Here is a 19803-nt window from a genome sequence, read left to right as displayed (position 1 = left end):
GCTTTTCTCATGTGTTCCTCCTTTACCCAGTAGAATTAAGTTTTATGTTAAATTCATGGCCTAGTAAGCTGTTGTGATGATATCTGAATACCTTTATTTTGCGTGTTGTGTCAAAGTCAACATGAAGATGTGTGGGAAGGACTTTTTACTAAGAACAAAACAAAAAACCCCCCTCCTCTTTACATTTTTAATGTTTTATTTTAAATGAATGCTTCATTTTTTTGATTCTTTTGGATATATTGTAATTTCTTTCCTTGAACATCCCTCACATCCTTAAGTTTTTAGTATTTTTACTACTTCAGTCCGAATAGCATAAAATGTTTTGATTTATACAGCTAATCTTGCAGAGAAAGGAGGGGAAGGGAAATTTAAACTATTAAAGATAAAACTTTTCTTTGATTGCTTTCTGTTGCTTTCTCATTTGGAGTTGAGGAAGACTTTTAAATTTTGCATGCCATATGTTTTCTGAAAGTATCACTTTTTCTGTGAACTTTGAGTCTACAAACACTTGGTTTGCAATGTCAAACCAAGGTTCATTTTTACATAGCTTTTCTCCCCCCTGAATGTGTGGATATTAAAGAAAATTATCTACTGTTCTCAGCCCGAGTGTTTGTAAGGGAAATATTGGTCACTGATGAGCAGGGATCTTGGTTTTCTGTGATTAAAAATTGCAAATTCTCTGGTTAAATACCCAAAATCCATGATAAAAATTAAAGCCCCACAAAGCCCCTCCCAGTGCTGCTGGTACCCTGCACTCCCCTCCCACTATCTCAGCAGCCCCCCAGACTGGACCCGCTGACACCCACCCCAGCAGGTAAAGCGTGTTGGGGGGGTAGGGGCGGGGCAGGGTGGGGGAAAGGGAAGATGCTGGGAGGGTAGATCAAGAAGTGGGGGCGTATGCCCCTGTGCCCAGGAGCAGGGCTGGGGGGTAAGGGCAGGGATGCCACTCTGTGGGCCACACGCATGCCAACCGGCCTGACGGGAGGTTCGCACATGGAGGCTGCCACCGCAGCTCTGCCACTGTGCCCTGCCCTGCCATCCCATGGCCACCTGAATGGCTTTGTGGGCAAGTGGCGCAGGGTGCAGCAGCAGCAGTGCAGTGGCAACCACCGTGTGCAGGCCACATATGTGCTGCCCGGCCAGGGGGTGAAATGGGGGGCTTGCATGCAGTAGCATGCTCCACAACTGGCTGCATATCTCCATGGCAGCGTGGGATAGTGGCGGCTGCATGCAGGTTGGGGGGTCTTTGTGGGCAAGTGCTGCCACTGTGGAGCCATGCCCTTTGCCCCTGGATCCTAGAGGTAAGTGGGGCTTCGGGGCTGTGGGGCAGGGCTGGGGAAGATGGTTGGGGGCTGAGGGAGCAGGGGGTGCTGCTGGCCCCAGGCGGCACATCGCAGTGGGGGGCAGGGCCAGGGGGTGAGGGCAGGGGTGCCCCTCTGCAGGGGCTTTGTGGGCAAGTGATACGGGGGCAGTGTGGTGGTGCCTGCCATGTGCAGGCCACTCGCATGCTGCCTGGCCAGCTGCCCGAGGGACAGGGAGATGAAGGCTGGCATGCGGCCAAAGCAGAGCTCTGGCTGACATTGCAGCCATGGGGAGGGATGGGGACGCGGGTGGGTTGCTGAGGCTGGGGTTGGGGCTTGGGCTTGCATGCAGCAGTTGCTGCCACTTACTTGGAGGGTTGTGATGGTGGTGACAGCTGCTGCCTCCAAAACCTCCCACTGCTGCTGTGGAGCCGTGCCTGGAGCTGTGTGGCTGGTGGCAGCAGCATGGGGTGGTGGTGGCCGGGCGGCACGCAGCCATTCTCAGCCCCACCACTGCACTGCTGCCACCGGCTGCACAGCTCCAAACATGGCTCTGCGGCAGCAGCAGGAGTTGCGAAGGCAGCAGCTGGCACAGGAAGCCACCGCTGCTGCTGCTTGCCTGTGGGGCTGTCAGTGCCAGTGGTGACGGCCACTGCGTACGAAACCTCCTGCTGCTGCTGTGTAGCTGTGCTTGGAGCTGTGCGGCCGGCTGCCAGGCAGCAGTGGCAGCATGGTGGTGGCTGAGCGGCACGCAGCTATTCCCAGCCCCACCACTGCATTGCGCCACTGCTCCCGGCCGCACAACTCCAAGCACGTCTCTGTGGTGGCAGCAGGAGGTTTTGTACACGGTGGCCATCGCCAGTGGCATGGGCAGCCCCGCAGGCAAGCAGCAGCAGCCACCCGTGCCAGCAGTGGCTGCCGCTGCCTCTACAACCTCCCGCTGCCGCCACAAAGCTGTGCTCAGAGCTGCGTGGCCAGCGGCAGCAGCAGAGTGTGGGGTGGTGGTGGGGATGGCTGTGTGCCACCTGGCCACCACCACGCTGCCGCTGCTGCTGCCTGGCGGCCGGCCGCACAGCTTCAGGCACAGCTCCACGGTGGCAGTGGGAGTTTTTGGAGGCAGCAGCCGTCACCACTATCACGGCCCTCCAAGTAAGTGGCAGTGGCCGCTGTGTGCAAGCCCGAGCCCCAGCTCCACCCTATTCCTCCATCCCTTGCTGTGGCTGCAGTGTTGGCCACAGCTGTGCTCTGGCTGCATGCCAGCCTCCCTCTCCCCCTTCCCCAGGCAGCTGGCAGTGCGGCATGTGTGTGGCCCACACATAGCGGGCACCACCACACTGCCCCCCCATTGCTTTCCCACAAAGCCCCGCCGCAGAGGGGCACCCCTGCCCTCATCCCCCAGCCCTGCTCCCAGCTGCTGTGTGCCACCTGGGGCCAGCAGCACCCCCCGCTCCCTCAGCCCCCAACCATCTTTCCCAGCCCTGCCCCACAGCCCCACTTACCTCCATGCTCCAGGGCAAAGGGCGAGCCTGATCCTGGCCTTGGCTGCCTCAGAGGCTCAGGCTCTGCCCCTCCCCCTCCCTCCACCTCTGGCCAGGGTGGGGGTTTCCTGCCCTTTTTGCAATTGGCTCTTGCAGGCTGGAGTTGTGCCAGCCTGCAAGATTTCTTTGCAAAAGTGGAGAATCCGTGGATTTCTCTGCTAAAAAGAGAAATCCGTGTTTTCTCCATTTTTCCATGGGAAATGGAAAACCCAGATCCCTGCTGATGAGACTTCCTGCTATCAGTTCTAGTTGTGTTTTGGTAATTTTTTTCATGAAGAGTTATGAGTATAAGTTCTAATAGGAATTTAAGAAGAGATGTCGCTGTCTCACTAATCTGTGCACACAAAGCTGCTTTGTAGTTTTGTATATTTCAGCAGCCTTTTTTTTTTTTTTTTTTTTGAAACTTAATATACTACCTGCAGTCTGCATGATGGCACCTTAATAAAGAATAAAAAGAAAGTACTAATTTTGTTTACTAAAACATTTATAAGGACATAAGTTGACTGCTGTCTGTAATAAATGCAGAAGGTATTGTTCCTTTCCTTGAGATATATATATTTTTTTTTTTTTTCACCATAGAATGTATCTAAGCAAACAGCCCCCAGATTGGCAGACAACAATGACAGTGAACCATCTTCCCCGCAGGTATGTTTTTGTGTACCAATTCCATTGTGTTAAAGTTACAGATTGACATGACTTATGTTTGCATGTTACATCTTCATACCAAATGTAAACATTTTAAGCTCCACAGCTCAGTGATGGGTGGCAAGATTTTTTTAAGGTACTTGTGGAAGGGCTATGAAAGATATTTTGGAAAAAGGAGATACGTTGAACTACTTAAGTTTGCTTTTCTTCCAGTAACACATTTTAATAAAATAGGTACCTCTGGAGACAGGTCAGTGGCCTTACCCCAGATAACTAGGCTATTATTTGTGGATTTGACTAGCATAAGAATTCAGTTGTGCTGTCTTCCATCTTTTTTTCAAAAGCCTGAAAGCACATTGAATGGATTCAGAGCGGTTTTTGCATCAGAAGAAAGTTTGATTATGTAAAGAGGAAAATGGGTGCTGAATGAAAGTGCAAGACTGCTTTGTTTTATATAAGTTTAGAAGATATTGAATGCTGCTAAATAACTCCACTCAGGTGATGAAAAATCCTGTATTAAAAGTATAGAAGTCAGTTTCACAAAGACTGAACCAGCAGTTTTCAGCTGGTGTGCCATGGTACCCTGGGGTGCCCTGCGATCCTTTTAAGCATACTGCAAGATGCAAGGAGATAAGCATTCACTGGTCTCTGCCCCTGTGCAAGGGGATAAGCACGTGCTCCTCCCCACATCAGTTCCCGACCCTTCTCTGAGGAAATAGTCACTGTAATAAAATAAATTTAGTTTTTGAAGTGGCATGCCACTAAATTCAGATAAGTTTGAGGGGTGCCTTGCATCCCAGAAGATTGCAAACCACTGTATTGAACATTAGTTTACAAATACTTCTAAAAATAAACTTGCTGTCTGCGTTGCTAGAAACATAAATGTGTAATGCATTGTAACGCTGGTATAAAGTATTGTTGTTTTAATACTTCCTCTTTTTGGCCTTATATTATTCTACTTTTTACATCAAATATTACGTGCAAATATTAGAGGCTTTTGTTTATAAACAAAGTAGTTGGCTTCCTTCTAATGAGGAATTAAGTATTATAAATTATTGCATAATCATAATTTTTTTATAAACATTTAAGTGTTTGGTTTGGAAGTTTAATTCAGAGTAATAGGGCAGCGCTCAGTTTAGCTTCTTTCTGTGAAATCATTCGTGAAGATGTTATGTTTTCAGTGTTTTTATACTTTACGTCTTTATTAAATCCAATTTCTTGAAAAGTAGTGCCAAAGTAATCCATTTCTTTATTTTTGCAGTTGAGTGATACTCAGTCTTTTGCACAGAAGCTTCAGCTCCGGGTTCCTTCAATGGAATCTTTGTTTCGAAGTCCAGTAAAAGAGTCCATATTTCGTTCTTCTTCTAAAGAGTCCCTGGTACGAACGTCTTCAAGAGATTCACTGAATCGACTTGACATTGACACCGCTAGTCCCACATTTGATCCACCCTCTGATGTTGAAAGTGAGGCAGAAGAGTTGCTGGGAAACATGGACAGCCTCAGTAAGGAACAGTTATTACAACGGTTGCGAAGGATGGAACGTAGCTTAGGCAACTACAGAGGAAAATACACAGAGGTCAGAAAATGTTTCTTGACTTTCCTAAAGAGGGGAATGAAGAGGGTGATGGCAATGAAGGCTGAAAGGGTGGAAGAAATCTTATCAGTTTAGTTGCAGTAATTGAGTTTTAGGAAGAAGTGTACTGAATATTTATTGGTTACTACTGAAAGGAGTAAGATGCATGTATATACAATTTATAAAAAAAAAAAAAAATAGGCATCAGTAACAATGATGATTTTCAGTTCAGGAATATGATGATGCAATAGAAAATGTTTTCACCGGTTTCCTAGCAAGTAGCTATAATCCAATGAGCTAAGACTTTAACCAGGTACACATAATGAGTTTTTAACTCTAGCAACAATTTTTGTTAAAGTTAGGGTTTCTTTGATCCATGCAACTTTGAATATGGTCTGTTCATTAGCACCTAAATTCTCTCTGTAAAAAAAAAAATAAAAAATAAATCTTAGTTTTCTTTTGAACTGGTTTCATTATTTATTTATTTAAGCTGGTCTGTTTTATGGGACAGAACAGCATGGGATATATGTTGGCATTTCCAGACAGCCTCCATTTTGTGCTTCTATTAAGATATAATTTCAAAGGACAGGACAGTCTTAAAGGGAATGGTGGTAGTATTAAAATTTTTGAACCAGTGGGAAGCTCGCAAGGCCAGATGACACAGCTCTTTCAGCTGGATCTGGTCTGTCCTCCAGAGGTCAAGTACCACTGTTTTAGAACCGTGCATATAATGTTTTTCCCCCTGTTCCCAGGGTCGTGGAGATGCTTAAATTTTGTCTCTTTCTCTGATGCGGTGTATATGGATTAAGTGGAATACTTGCTTAGGAGAATCATTCTCAGGCAGGTTGAAAAGTCTATCTCAGACTTTTTATTTTGAGCTGACAGTCAAGGAAGAGATTTGATCTTTTAATGTTATCTAACGTGATCTAAAAAAGATTAAAATTTTGAAATGGGAAGGTAGTTCTGAAACAAAAGCTACTTCAAGAGATTCATTGAATCAACTTGACATTGCAATTATTTTGAACTTTTTTTTTTTTGATCAAACCTCTTGAATTTGTTGAAATGGAACCAAATTACCCCCACCCATCCTTGGGAAAATTCTCAGCCAGTCACTTTGAAAAGTTCACATTCTATTACTGAGTCCCATTACTACATTGTTGGCCAGCTAACTTTGAAATCCTTGGGTGAACATCACCAAATTTTAATTAAACTGAATAATGCAATTATTCATGAAGTCTTTGTGGACTTACAATGGGAAACTTGATCTGTTTACAGTCTCTCTTTGTCTAGCACTTTTGCTGGGTATATGTGAGGTGGATGGTAAGTTATTCAGTGCTGTAGGAGCTCCTCTTTGCGAAATGTTTAAATTTATGTGCGTGCATATAGTTCTGTACAGTAAAACATTTATTGTATTGTAAAATTTTAATTAATCTGTTATGGATTTATCCAGATATTTTTTTTTTGACTAAACAATTTTAAAGTTTAGTCAGAATTCTATGAACAAGTTCACTTGAAGGTGATATAGGTTCATAAAGTGATTTAAATTTACTTTAAGTTGATAAGAGGAGCTGTTTTTAGTTATCACTTTGCTTTCTTTCTGTATTTTCAGCTAGTAACTGCCTATCAAGCTAGCCAGAGAGAAAGGAAGAAGCTTCAGGTAAGAGTTATTGTTCATCCCCTATTGCCTGAATATTGTTCTGAATTTTTTTAATGTTCCTTGTGTAGTAAAATATACTTGCATTATACTGGCAATCTTAAAAATGTGAGGTAGAATAATCTAGTTTTAAAAGCAATATTTAATTTATTTGTGGGCTACATCATGAAGAAAAAAAAAGACGTGTATTAAATAAACTGAATTGCCTTTAATAAATGCCTTCCTCAGAGGTGGTAAGTAAAGTGAGTGTATTATATCCAGTATGGATTACAAGACTATCTAGTCTTCTGACTTTTTTTCCATACTACTTATACTTAAAAAAAAAAAAAAAAAAAAAAAAAAAAAAAAAAAATCAGGATATTCTTGTACTTTGTGTAATAGTGTGTCTGGTCTCCTGTGTTGTGGTCTCCTTGCCATTTTTTTAATAATAGAATTCTTTCCTAGTGTTTATACATCACAAAATGTAGGATTGTAATTATCATATTTATCTGAATCCAAGATGACTTCAAATTTAAGATCCCCCCCCCCATTAGATCTGTACATGCAAAAGGGTATAAATGTATTATATATGTCCCTGTATAGAATCTAATTATTGTCTTAAATCTGTGCCACCCCTCCCCCCCCCCATACTGCTACTGCAGGAAAAGCTGCTGGAGGAGGTGCAGACAGCCTGATCCTTGCCTGTTGCTCCCCCAGCCGCTGCCTCCCCTTTCCTTGTATTTGTATTCAAGACAGGGGGCTTCTTTCCACATGTTGAATGTGGGGAGGGAACCCATCGTGAATTCAAGCAAATATGGTAAATAAATCTAAAACACGTACCTACCAGTCTAGTAGGCAAATTTTGCACTCTTGAAAATTTGCTGTGGGAAGGGACATCACAGTTATTTCATATACTGCGCCAGTAGGGGCAACCTTTTTGGTAAGCATACCACAAATTAGCTCTGTGCATTCCAAGTGCCGCTCCAGTTCCTTTCTTCTGCCTGATCTGCTGCTCTGTTTTCTGCTCCCTGTCTGCTGCCTATGCCCTCCCTTATCTACTGTGTGCCCCACACAGAGGGAGCCTGTGCCACTTGTGGGATTCATGCTGCACTTGTTGTCCACCTCTGCACTGCACTACTCGTACTTAATGCTTCAGAGGAGTCTTAGGGGGTTGGCTTGGGTTCCAGAGGGTGCTTTTGTTTCTGGAATTGAACAGGAATAACTGCTTTTTGAAGCCTGCCTACCAAGCGCATAGCAAAAGTAGGAAGAAAAATAGAAAACCATTGCATATCCCAGAGGTGACTGGCCTTCAGGAAGCACGTCACAAGTATCATAGGCAGCCTTTGTGTGGCACACAACAGACTAGGAAGGGAAAAGGTAGTGCAGCAGAGGTAGTGTAAGAAGCAGAACAGCAGATTGGGCAAAGGAAAGGGATCAGAGTGACACTGAGGGAGGAAACGGGGGAAAAATTGGCACACCTGCCAATAAAGGTTGGTCCCCACTGACTTATCCTATGGAGGAAAAAATAATAGTTGTGGGGGGCAGGGGTGCTAAGCATATATATAGAACTGTAATTAAAAATAAAATAAAAACATCCTCCTTGTGAAATTGAAATTAAACTTAGAGAAACCCTTAGGTTGAAAGGGAAAATGAAACATACATTAAAAAAAATCTCCAGTGCCTCAAGGAGAAAAAGAAATTGTGAGAGAGCATCTAGAAAAGCTAGGCAATCTAATGGAGAAGAATACATGGTATAAAATCAAAAGTTCAAGTAAAAATGTACAACGGAAACCCATTTTGTACAATTAATCTAAATAATGAAGCACAAAAGAGACAACTTTATTTTTAGGATAGTGGCTCTTTGGCATGCTGGCTGCTTTCCTGCTTTCTTTTGTTGTGGGGCCTGATGCAGGAATTAGTGACTTTATAACACTGCTTAGAATTTTAAAGTAAGCACTTCTGTACTAATACTTGGGCGAACTAAAGTAGGCAGGTGACTTAGTTTGCAAGGTAGAGAGAGAATATAAATCCTTAGGCTATGCATAAATATTTTCAAAATTATTTAAAAAAAACTCTGCTTTTCCTTTTTAAGGGTATACTGAGCCAGAGTCAGGATAAAGCACTTCGACGAATTGGAGAACTACGAGAGGTAACTTCTGTCATTGGCTGAATATTTTATTTGTACAATATGTACAGAGGAGTTTTCTTTAAATATGCATCTTGCTTTTCCATTTGCGGTATTTAATTATTAAAATATCACTGACGTAAGTTTTTCTTTACTACACTGGATTTTTCTTTACTATTTCTGTCCACTTTTGCCCTTACCTTTCTTTTTTTTTTTCAGCGCGACCATTGCTGTATTACTCTAAAACAAAGTACGGTTCAGCACTGATTAACTGTGTTTTCCTGTTAAGTGTCAAAGGAAAAAAGGGCATAGATAAACCTCAATTTAGAAAAGAACGGTTTCTAGGATGTGGTAGGTTTTTTGTTTTTGTTTTTTTTGTGGGTTTTTTACAGTATTGATGTAGCATAACAGCAGTTGAAAATTAAAAAAAAACCCAAAAAACCCTTTCATCTTACGCCTAGAAAATGGGATCGAGTATTATCTTAATGGGCATTTGACTTGAAAATCCATTTTGAATAGCTGAGGCATAGTGAGCTCATTGAGCACCTGGGATGAGGTGGTGGCACAGGGGTATGCCTCTGACCACTATAGCATATGGATGGATGTGACTGACAGGAAGGGAAGACTTAATTTTCATAGAACCCCTGAATTAGAGCAACTCTTGGAGCCACTCTAATTCATGCCTCCCCTCCCCCACTCCCAGAGCATGTGTATAAAGACCCCAAGACTACAGATTCTTATTCCATTAGCTTTTAAAACCCCTGTGTCCCTCTGAGTTAGCAGCTTTGTTTTCTCTCTCCTACCCACCCTTCCCAGTACTTCCCCCCCCACTTTTTATCCACTTTCTTCCCTATCCTTTATATTCTACGCAGTGCTTTTTGTTTAAAAGCTCTGCTTCCTGTGGTCCCTTTACAGTATCTGAAGAAGTAAGATGCTGGTTATGAAAGCTTAAGCTGTGCTTCTCTTGGAAATCCACTCTGTCTTCTGGTTGACCTCAGTAACTGTTTTACATAAAATTATGAGTGCTCTGTTAACCTTTTCATTTGAGAGACCTGGGAATGAATGGAAGTTGAGATCGGCCACTATTGTTGTTAAAGGGATATCAGGTTAGAATACAAGTGTTTTGGTTGTGCTAAGGCAGTACTTGTAGCCTGCTGCAACTGCTTGTGTTCACCTAATCTGTTAATAACTTTGATGTTGGTCTCTTGTCCAGTCCTCAGTTCCCAAGGATGGCTGAATGTGGAGGAACAGTTTTCAGGAGTAGGCCTGAAAGAATCCTATTGCAAGTGTGAATTTGATCAATTGATAAAGGAAGGAGAAGGCCTGGTTTTTGTTTTGTTTTGTTTTTTTTTGTCATAAAAAAAAAATTGCTATTTTTGACTGGAGATATAATTGTAAAAACTGGAACATTTTATATGTATGATTTGTTACAAAATCAGCATTCACTTTTGAATAATGTTCTAGACGCAATGAAATTGCAAGCACATTTAAATAATATTTCAGTCAACCTTTTAAATACTTGCTTTAAGATTTTCATATTTTTACTTTATGATATTGTTGTTCTATTTCTAACCAACCTTTTCATTTTATATTTAAAATGCATCTTTGTCCCTAGGAACTCCAAATGGATCAACAAGCCAAAAAACATCTCCAGGAGGAATTTGATGCTTCATTAGAAGAAAAGGATCAGGTTATTAGTGTCCTGCAGACTCAGGTAACATCCAAGAAATGCTCTTGAATTATTTGCTGTGATTATCATGAGAAATTTTTGCTTCTTTACTTGTAAGACAGACATTTTCACCTAGGTATTATAACTCATTGGTGTTCCATAAAGCTGCGTGAACTTTGTGTAGTGATCCAGAAGTAGTAAAAAGGTATAATACTAGCAATTGTAGTTTTATGAAGTCATATTCATTCAAGAAATATACTTGCCTTGTGATGAGCAAGTCAGATACCCCTTCTCATTATGGCCATGAGGTGAGCAGATGTTCAGTTATGTAAGTTTTCATGAGGCTTTTGCAAAACTGATATAGTGGAAGTGTCCCATTTCTTTCCACATATCAGCATAATGGTGTTTTTAGGATAATTGGAACAGTAACAGTGTTTAAAAATGTGTTGTGAACATTGCATCAAAAAGAATTCGCCTTTGTGTTTGAGCTACCAGTTTTACTAAAACATCTTGCTATTTTGAAAGGAAAACAATAAAGAAGTATTTGTATCTAGTATTGCTTCATTTTTCACCAAAAGGATATTTTGTTTAGGTATCCTTGCTGAAACAGCGGTTACAAAATGGCCAAATAAACACGGAGCTACCTGAGCCAGCTGTTCAGTCAGAACCAAATGCTCAAAGTCGAACAACAGAAATCAATGCACAAAATGTGTGGGAATCGGGAGGTACTGGTAGGCATTTTATTTTATTTTTTTTTTTAAAGAGGCTTTGGAGTTGATGTGGGTAGAAAAGATCCTGGCAACTTGGAACCCAGGCTTTTGCATTAAAGAGTTTCTCCAGAAGGAGATGGTCTGTTCCAAGATAACATAGCATGTCTGAAGTTACATGGGAGTATGGGGGAGAGGTTCAAAGATGTTCTTTGACTTGATTACGTGATTATTTCTTGATTTCTAGAGAGGTTGTCAGTTACCGTCTCATTTTAATCCTTGCCTTGTGAAAGATGAAAAGGCAGTGCTCATTTATCATGGTGTCTGGACTATTAAATAGTCTGATTTGCAGGGCTTACAGAATCACAGAAGATTAGGGTTGGAAGAGACCTCATTAGGTCAGCTAGTCCAATATTCTGCTCAAAGCAGGACCTTCTTTAACTAGATCATCCCAGCCAAGGCTTTGTCTAGCCAGGTCTTTAAAAACCTGCAAGGATGGAGATTCCACCATCTCTCTTGGTAACGTTTTGCCCTGCTTTACTACTCTCCTGGTTAAAAAGTTTTCCTGATATCTAACCTAAACTTCCCTTGCTGCAACTTGAGACTGTTTCTCCTTGTCCTGTCATCTGCCACCACTGAGAACAGTTTAGCTTCATCCTTTTTGGAACCACTCTTCAGATGTAGTTGAAGGCTGCTGTTAAATGCCCCCTCAGTCTTTTCTTCTCTAGACTAAATAAACCCTCAGTTTCCTTAGCCTGTCTTCAGAAGTCATATGCGCCAGCCCACAAACCATTTTTGCTGCCCTCTGCTCTCTCCACATCCTTTCTGTAGTGGGGGTCCTAAAACTGGACACAGGATTCCAGATGTGGCCTCACCCATGCTGAAAAGAGGTGAATAATCACTTCCCTTGAATGCTGGTAATGTTCCCACTAATGCAGCCCAGTATATTGTTAGCCTTCTTGGCAACAAGGGCACACTGTTGACTTATATTCATCTTATTGTTCACTGTAATCCCCAGATCCTTTTCTACAGACCTGCTAGTTAGGTACTCTGTTCCCAGCTTGTACTGGTGCATGGAATTGTTCTATTCTATAAACTTCATGAGGTTTCTTTTGATCCGATCTTCCAAGTTGTATAGGTCTCTCTGAAGCCTAGCCCTACCTTCTAGTGTATCTATTGCTCCCCTCAACTTGATGTCATCTGTAAACTTGGTGAGGGTGCACCCCATCCCATCTTCCAGATCATTGATGAAGGTATTGGGCAAAACCTGCCCCAGAACTGACCCCTGGAGCACTCCACTTGATACCAGCTGCCAACTAGACATTGAGCCATTGATTCCCTTTGATCCCGATGATCTAGCCAGTTTTCTATCCACCTTATTATCCTTTCATTCAACCTGTACTTCCTTAGCATTCTTGCAAGAATGTTGTGGGAAACGATATCAAAAGCTTTGCTATACAAAGGTATATTACATCCACTTCTCTCCCCCATCCACAGAGCCAGTTATCTCATCATCATAGAAAGCAAATGGGTTGATCATACCTTGCCCTTGGTGAATTCATGCCAACTGTTCCTAATCACCAGGTGCTTAGAAATGGATTCCTTGAGGACTTGCTCCATGATTTTTCTAGGGACTGAGGTGAGCCTTATCAATCTGTAGGTCTACAGATCTTCCTTCTTGCCTTTCTGTAAGATAAGCTCTATATTTGCCCTTTTCCAGTTGTCTGGGACCTTTTCTGACCACCACAATTTTTCAAAAATAATGGCCAGTGGCTCTGGAATCACATTGCCAACTATCTCAGCACTCCATATTGTTTAGCTTTTCTGAATAGTCTTAAACCTGCCACTGTTGGCTGCTCACCTTTTACCCAAATTGTGCTGTCAGGTACAGTAGTCTGGGAGTTGACCTTGCCTGTGAAGACTGAAGAACATTCTCAAGCCCACCAGGGCTGTGCTTTCAGGCTGAAACTCAGGCCTACAGCCAGCATTGAACTCACAATCTACTCATTACTAACTTAGTAAGCAAGCTGCTGAGCAACAGAAGACCTACAAATGCTTTTAATAGGATTATGCCTGGGCTGTAACTTTTGTAACCAAGAGACGTTATTGATATACTAGTGAATTGCCCGTAAAGAATGACTGAGGGTGGGTGGGTGGGGACAGAGTGCCGACACCCACCACCCTGTGCTGCCGCTGCCTCCAAGGAGTGGGGGGCAGGAGGGAAGCTTGCACATGGCTGCTGCTACCCACTGCCCCACGCTGCTGCCGCTCCGCAACTGACCGTGTCCAGCCCTTGCCACCCCCCCCTCCGCTGAAGCCCTGCCTCGCCCATCATTCTTGACACCCCACTGGCTGGAGCCATGCCCCCCAAGAGTGTTACAGACAGACATGCACGCAGACAAATGGACTCTAAGCACTTTTTATATATATATATAGAATATGAAAGCATCATCTACCAATTTATAAATTGTAACATGAGACTCTTTCCTTCAGATGATACCATCTTCTCCTTATGGCTCAACTTGTAATATTCTCTATTATATGTGCTTCTTAGTAATATCTGGACTCAGGATATCCATTTCTTTGTCGTATGCAAACAGAAATAGCTCTGTGCGATAATAAACTTGGCCTCCGCCCTGCAGTGAACAATATTGCTGACTGTATACTTTTAAACTCTATCATGCACAGCCCTGGAAAAACAGGAATCTCATGCTTTGGATTTGTGAGAGACACTTGCAATCACATGAGCTTTTTGACTCTGGTTTTCAAGGATATTATGAGAGAAGGCAGGCCAAATTAAAAATTGCGGTGTCTTTCAGTCACATCTTTGGCATGGAAGTTCTTGTGGGATGTGATGTTTATGGCTTTTTAAGTAGTGAAACTTGAGCGAGTTCTGTACTCGTATACCATGACTTCTGTTGTCTCAGACATTGTTCCGTTCCTTCCATTTTTGGTTAATCAGATCCCTCAAATTAGTTGCAGATTTTTAGAATAGGTTGTTAAACTTGATTATGTTTCAGTTTAGGTTAATGTTATTTGAGGCTTTATATTCTACAAGGTCCCGAAGACCTTTTTGAAGGATTGCTCTTGAAGAGATGATTTGTAATAAATCTGGTGCACTTTTATTTTTCTTACCAAGCATGCATTCAACTTGACAACATGCATTATTTTACTGTAATGATTGAACATTTCATACATTTTTTGATGTTCCTAAATGGTTGTCAGGAATTGGAGAAGTAGGTCTGGAAGGGACCTCTGGAGGTCATTTAGTGCAACCCCTGCCTAAGCCAGGCTCATTCCTATCCAAACCATCCTACACAAATCCATAATCTAACCTCTTGGTAAAACTACAGTCAACCCTGGCACAACATAAGACACAACACCAAAACCTTCCATAAGTGAAGAAGTGAAACCACAGCATCCAGTGTCTTGCTTCTGTAAAATATTGTTAATGTAAAATTCCTTTGTGACCTGAATATGGCAGTTGGTCTGACCCTAAGCAGAGGGGCAGGACCTTTTAAGTCCCAGCAGGAGCATTGGCACATCTCATTCAAACTCCTCAATGCCTCTGTGGAAGGTTTAAAAACAAAACAACAAAAAAACGCAACATGCACACATCAACCACCACATGTAGCAGGGAAGTGGGGGTGCGAAATTCCTTCTGAGCCCCATGTGGCAACCAGCAAAACCCAGAAGCATAGGAAATATCCATAGTGGAACGTAGGCATTGCTATGCCTGTATCATCACTGACCAGTGGTTGTCCAGTCTCTCTTTGGATGCTTTCAATAATGGAGAGTCCACAACTTCCCTTGGCAGTTTATACCACTGGCTCTCTGTTCTAACAATAAGAAGTTCTTCCTGATACGTAGTCTAAACCTGCTTTGCTGCAACTTTTAAGTCATTGTTCTATGTCCTCCACTCTGCAGCAAGAGAAAAAAGGTGTTTTCCCTCTTCCTAATGGCAGCCCTTCAAGTATTTGAAAATTGTTTTCATGTCCTTTCGTAAGCACCTTTTCCACAAGCTAAACATGCCTAGCTTCTTCAGCCTCTCCTTGTCTGTCTTGCTTTGCAAGCCCATTATCATCTTTGTTGCCTGCCTCTGGATACTTTCTGACTTCTCCATGTCCTTTAAAAATGCGGGGCCTGAAACTGCACACAGTACTGTAGATGAGGCCTAACCAGTGCTTGGTAGAGAGAGGCACTGTCACCTCCCATGTCTTTCACCTTGTGTTTCAACTGATGCATCCCAAAACTACGTTCTCCTTTTGTGCAGTTGCACCACACTGAAGACTCATACTGAGTCTGTGATCTACCAAGAGTCCCAGGTCCTTCTCCACAGTGCTGCTATCCCTCCAAGTGTCACCCATTTTATATTTGTATTTTTGATTGTTCTGACAGGTAGCACCTCCATTTGTCAACTTTGAACTTCATGTTGTTAGCTTCAGTCCAGCTTTCCAGTCTGTTGATATCCTTCAGTGTTGTGTTCACAGTCCTTCCTGGTTTTGTTTCATCTGCAAACCTGCCCAAGACTCTTTCTATGCCAGCATCCAAACCATCAGTAAACACATTGAACAGCACTGGGCCCCAGGACAGACCCTGGTGGAACTCTATTTGAAGCCGTCTGCTATTCTGACATGGATCCTTTTATAATTACCTTTTGTTTGCAACTAATTGTTTATCCTCTGTGTGGTAGTTTTGCGTAGCCTACATTTGTCCAATTTGTTTATGACAAGGTCACGTGGGACCTTATCGGGAGCCCTGCCGAAGCCCAGATACACTACATCCACAGCATTCCCTTCATCCACCCAAGCAGTTATTTTGTCAAAGAAGGTGGTCAGGTTTGTTTGATGCAATTTGTTTTTCATAAATCTATGCTGGCTGCTTGTAATCAGCCTTCCCTCCTCCAGATGCTTGCAAATGGTCTTCCTTAGGATTTGCTCTGGTAACTTCTTGGGTATCTAGGTAAGGCCAAGTGGTCTGTAGTTCCCTGTGCCCTCTTTTTGCCTTTTATAATAGATGTGGATGGGGTGGATGAGCACGTTGGCCCGCTTCCATTCCTTTGGTATCTTGTCCATCTCCCATGACTTTTTATGAAGGTCATTGCTAAGGGCTACAAGATCTCCCCTGGCAGTTGCTTCAGTATCTTGGGATAAAGTTCATCAGGCCTTCTGACTTGAATTCATAGAGACCCATCAAAAGCTCTTTGACTCTCTATTGTTATTTCATCCCCAGCTTGTCCCTTTCCTTATCTGGATAATTCTTATTAGGTGTCTGGCTGCAGCTTACTTTTTCTGTGAAGACTGAGGTAAAGGAGCTGTTAAGTAGGTCTGCTTTCTTTGCATCTTTTGTTAAGAGTTCCCCCTGGCTATTTAACAGTGGACCCACAGCTTTGGTCTTTCCTTTCTGGCTGACATACTTATAGAACCTCTTTGTGGTGTCTTTAAACCTCCCTCTCCAGGTGCAACTCATTCTTTATCTTTGCCTTTCTGATTTTGTCCTTGTAGGTCCTAGCTATTTCCTGGTAAGCTTCCTTGATGATCTGCCTCTTCTGCTGTGGCCTATATGTTTTACTTTTGCAACTGAGGAATTCTGGAAGCTCTGTGTGCAGCCACATCGATCTCTTGCCATTTTTCTTGTGCTTCCATCATGTCAGAACAGTTTCTTGTTCAGTTTTCAATACTGTACCCTCTTGAAGCTCCCAGCCCTTATGAAAGAAAACTAAACTTGAATTTGGAGGGATATGACTGTTTTGTCAATTTTTGATCGGATCTTGAAAGCCTTTACAATAGGTACTGTTAATTTGGAAGATTGCTGTTTAAAGTAGTTAATCATTTTTGTAATACTAAAATGACTGGATTGAAATGTCTAATAAAGGTTTCATGTTTTGAAAAAGAAGAGCTTGTGGTAATGGTGCTATGTTGTCTGTAGGTGGCAATGAAGATTCTGCAAAAACATTAGAAGCCCTTAATCTGAGAGTAAAACGTCAAGAAAACCTGCTGCAGCGATGTAAAGAGATGATTCGATCTCATAGGGATCGCTCTGCACAGCTATCTAATGAGAAAGAGGCTCTGCAGGAGCAACTAGAAGAGAGACTTCAGGAACTAGAGAAGGTGAAGGTATGGAGAAGATTCTAACTTGATAGACATTACCTAGTGTAGTGCAAAAGTCTTGGTGTCATTTACATGAGTTTACACAGCTGAATTGATGACATTGGTCATTACAGTGATTTGGACAAAATATGTTGGCAGCTGTGCCAAAATGTCATGGGAAACAGTGACATAATTTTGAAATCAGATGCACAGAAACTAATCGGAATATTCAGCCTGAGCAAGGAGAAAACCTTGAAGGGGAAGGCCATCAGGACTAGCGTGATAAACCAACTCCTAACTAGATACGATTAGGAGTAAACAAAGAGCTGACAGAAAATGCAAAAAAGGGGTTGATCAATGCAGAAAGCTGCATTTTAGAAGTAGACATAAAAATGTGTGAAATGTTAAAAGTCATGCTGTGTTAAATCTTGTAAAGGCTATTCATAAATTACAAAGTCAGCCATATGAATAAACAGAGAACAAGGAAAGTAGTAGGGTGCTTATTCAGTAAAGATTAATCTTAATCTAAGTATAGCCCAAAACCTAAATAAACCCAGTAGGTTAATCTCACAACAAATTTAGACTGGCCACATGTGCAAAGTTATTGTCACACCATAAACATGACTCTCCAGCTATAAGAAGAATCAGCTAGCCCCAAAGTTAGTGTGCTTAAAGATGTATAACAACTTTGTAGCTTGTTTCTGTCCAGCTTTAATTTGAACATGTAGCAGGGCCTTTAGAGCATGGACTTGGAAGTTAAACGCACGTTAGGTTAGAAGCTAGACTCAGAGCTCATTATGCTCAAATTGAGGATGCTAGATAATCTCCATGGCAAAAACTGGCACACAAAATTGCAGGTCTGGTAATAACTGCTTTTCACATATGATTAGAGAATTTAGTACTTCTAGTTTTAAAGTGTTGGGAAGCAATGTAGACAACTGCTGATCTGATAGTTTCACCTCAGGAATATGCAAGGGCTTGAGAACAGATTTTGAAAGAAATAGGGATGTAAATAGAAAACTGGATAAGATGTCACGAGACATCTTGAGACTCATCTTGTTTAACATTTTCATTATTGTTGCTCTCCAAAAAATAGCAGTAGACTAATGACATTTGCTGGTGGCCTGAAGTTGGGAGACACTGTCAATGCATAAAAAGATTGGAGTGTTATCATGGTGTTATCAAGAATTAGATAATCTTGAATGACAGGAATGAGATGCAATTTAAAAGTATAGAGTGCAAGATAATATATACAAAAATGTGCTTAAGATAGAAGGATATCCATTAGAAACAGCAGGTGGAGAAAGACCTGGCTGTTTTAAGTAATTGAAGAATAAGTATGAGCCCCCAAGGTCACATGGCTGTGACAAGCAAATGTCACTTAAGTATATATTTCTTTCAATAGAGAGGGTAATGTATTAATGCCGTTGTACAAAGTAGGGGTGTGAGACCTCATCTGCTATGTTTTATACAGTTCTGGTCAGTTGTGTTTAAGGAGGGTGCATTTAAACTACAACAAGGGTAGAGGGAAGCTCCTAGGCCCTGTATTCCCCTGATCATTCTGTCTTGAGAGGAGACTAGAAGGACTTGGCTACTTTAGTCTATCAAAGTGAAAGCTGAGAAAGGTATTATTGCTTTTTATAAATACACCAGGGAGGGTAAAGAACTATTGAAGCTAAAAGGGCAGTGCAGTGTTTGCGCAGAAAAAAGTGAGTATAAGATGGCCATGAATAAATTTAGGATGGAAATTAAAGGCAGTTGGAAAAGTGAGTTTTCTGGAACAGTTTTCCAGTAGGCTTAGTTTTCCTGTGAAATTTAATCACTTTGAGAGAGATTATAAAACATGGTGCTTGTGATAGCAGGGGATTGGACTTGATGGTCGACGAAGTGCCTTCCCATCATATGCAACTGCACATTATTGCTTGCAGCTCTACAACTGTTATGCATCAGTGACACTTCTACATTGTTCATCTGAGCTACTCAAGCACTTTAGATAATTAGCCTGCATCTTCCCTTCTAATGCTTGCAGGTCCACAGCCAGGACTTAAAGGACTCTTCAGCTGTAGCCCAGTCTCCTGTAGAGAGTTCCCTATTCCTTTCTTTGTGGCTGCTGCTTGCATCATCCACTGCATTTATTTCTCTAGCTGCTAGCTCAGGGGCGGGCAGTTATTTTGGGCAGAGGGCCACTTACTGAGTTTTGGCAAGCCATCGAGGGCTGCATGACAGGCAGCCCAGGACAGTTTAATATTAATTTTCTAAATTTTTTAGGGGTCCCATGGACCAGATAGAGTGGCCTGGCTGCATTTTGCCCACCCCTGCCCTAGCTGGTAGGTCAGATCTGGCCTGTAAGGTTCTTCACAGGCCTGAAAATTTGGTGGTGGGGGGTTGACACTACTCCCCTTCTGCCAAATTTCCAGACCTGTGGGGAGCCCTGGGCCCTGCATGCTTCAGTGGGGGTACAGGGCTGGGCAGGGTCAGCCCAGTCTCAGTGTAGCATGCCAAGAGGGAGTGGCGCTGGGCTCC

General features: G+C 42.3%; 1 protein-coding gene across 6 annotated transcripts in view; it reads left to right on the top strand.

Moving 5' to 3' along the window:
- GOLGA4 (golgin A4) overlaps positions 1-19803 on the top strand; it is a 99535-nt gene that overhangs the window by 26736 nt on the left and 52996 nt on the right. For 5 of the 6 annotated variants that reach the window (XM_090050262.1, XM_090050260.1, XM_090050261.1 and 2 more), the window contains 7 exons: positions 3419-3484; positions 4746-5060; positions 6667-6714; positions 8783-8839; positions 10431-10529; positions 11077-11215; positions 17120-17307. In XM_090050262.1, coding sequence (XP_089906388.1) covers positions 3419-3484; positions 4746-5060; positions 6667-6714; positions 8783-8839; positions 10431-10529; positions 11077-11215; positions 17120-17307 — 912 coding nt within the window. The remainder of the gene's footprint in view (positions 1-3418; positions 3485-4745; positions 5061-6666; positions 6715-8782; positions 8840-10430; positions 10530-11076; positions 11216-17119; positions 17308-19803) is intronic. The other variant, XM_090050258.1, reaches the window with a different exon arrangement.

This window comes from Crocodylus siamensis, chromosome 5, assembly GCF_052110815.1.
Source record: "Crocodylus siamensis isolate JL-2025a chromosome 5, ASM5211081v1, whole genome shotgun sequence".
In the NCBI taxonomy this organism is placed as follows: domain Eukaryota; kingdom Metazoa; phylum Chordata; order Crocodylia; family Crocodylidae; genus Crocodylus; species Crocodylus siamensis.
This window is presented reverse-complemented; position numbering and strand designations above follow the sequence as displayed.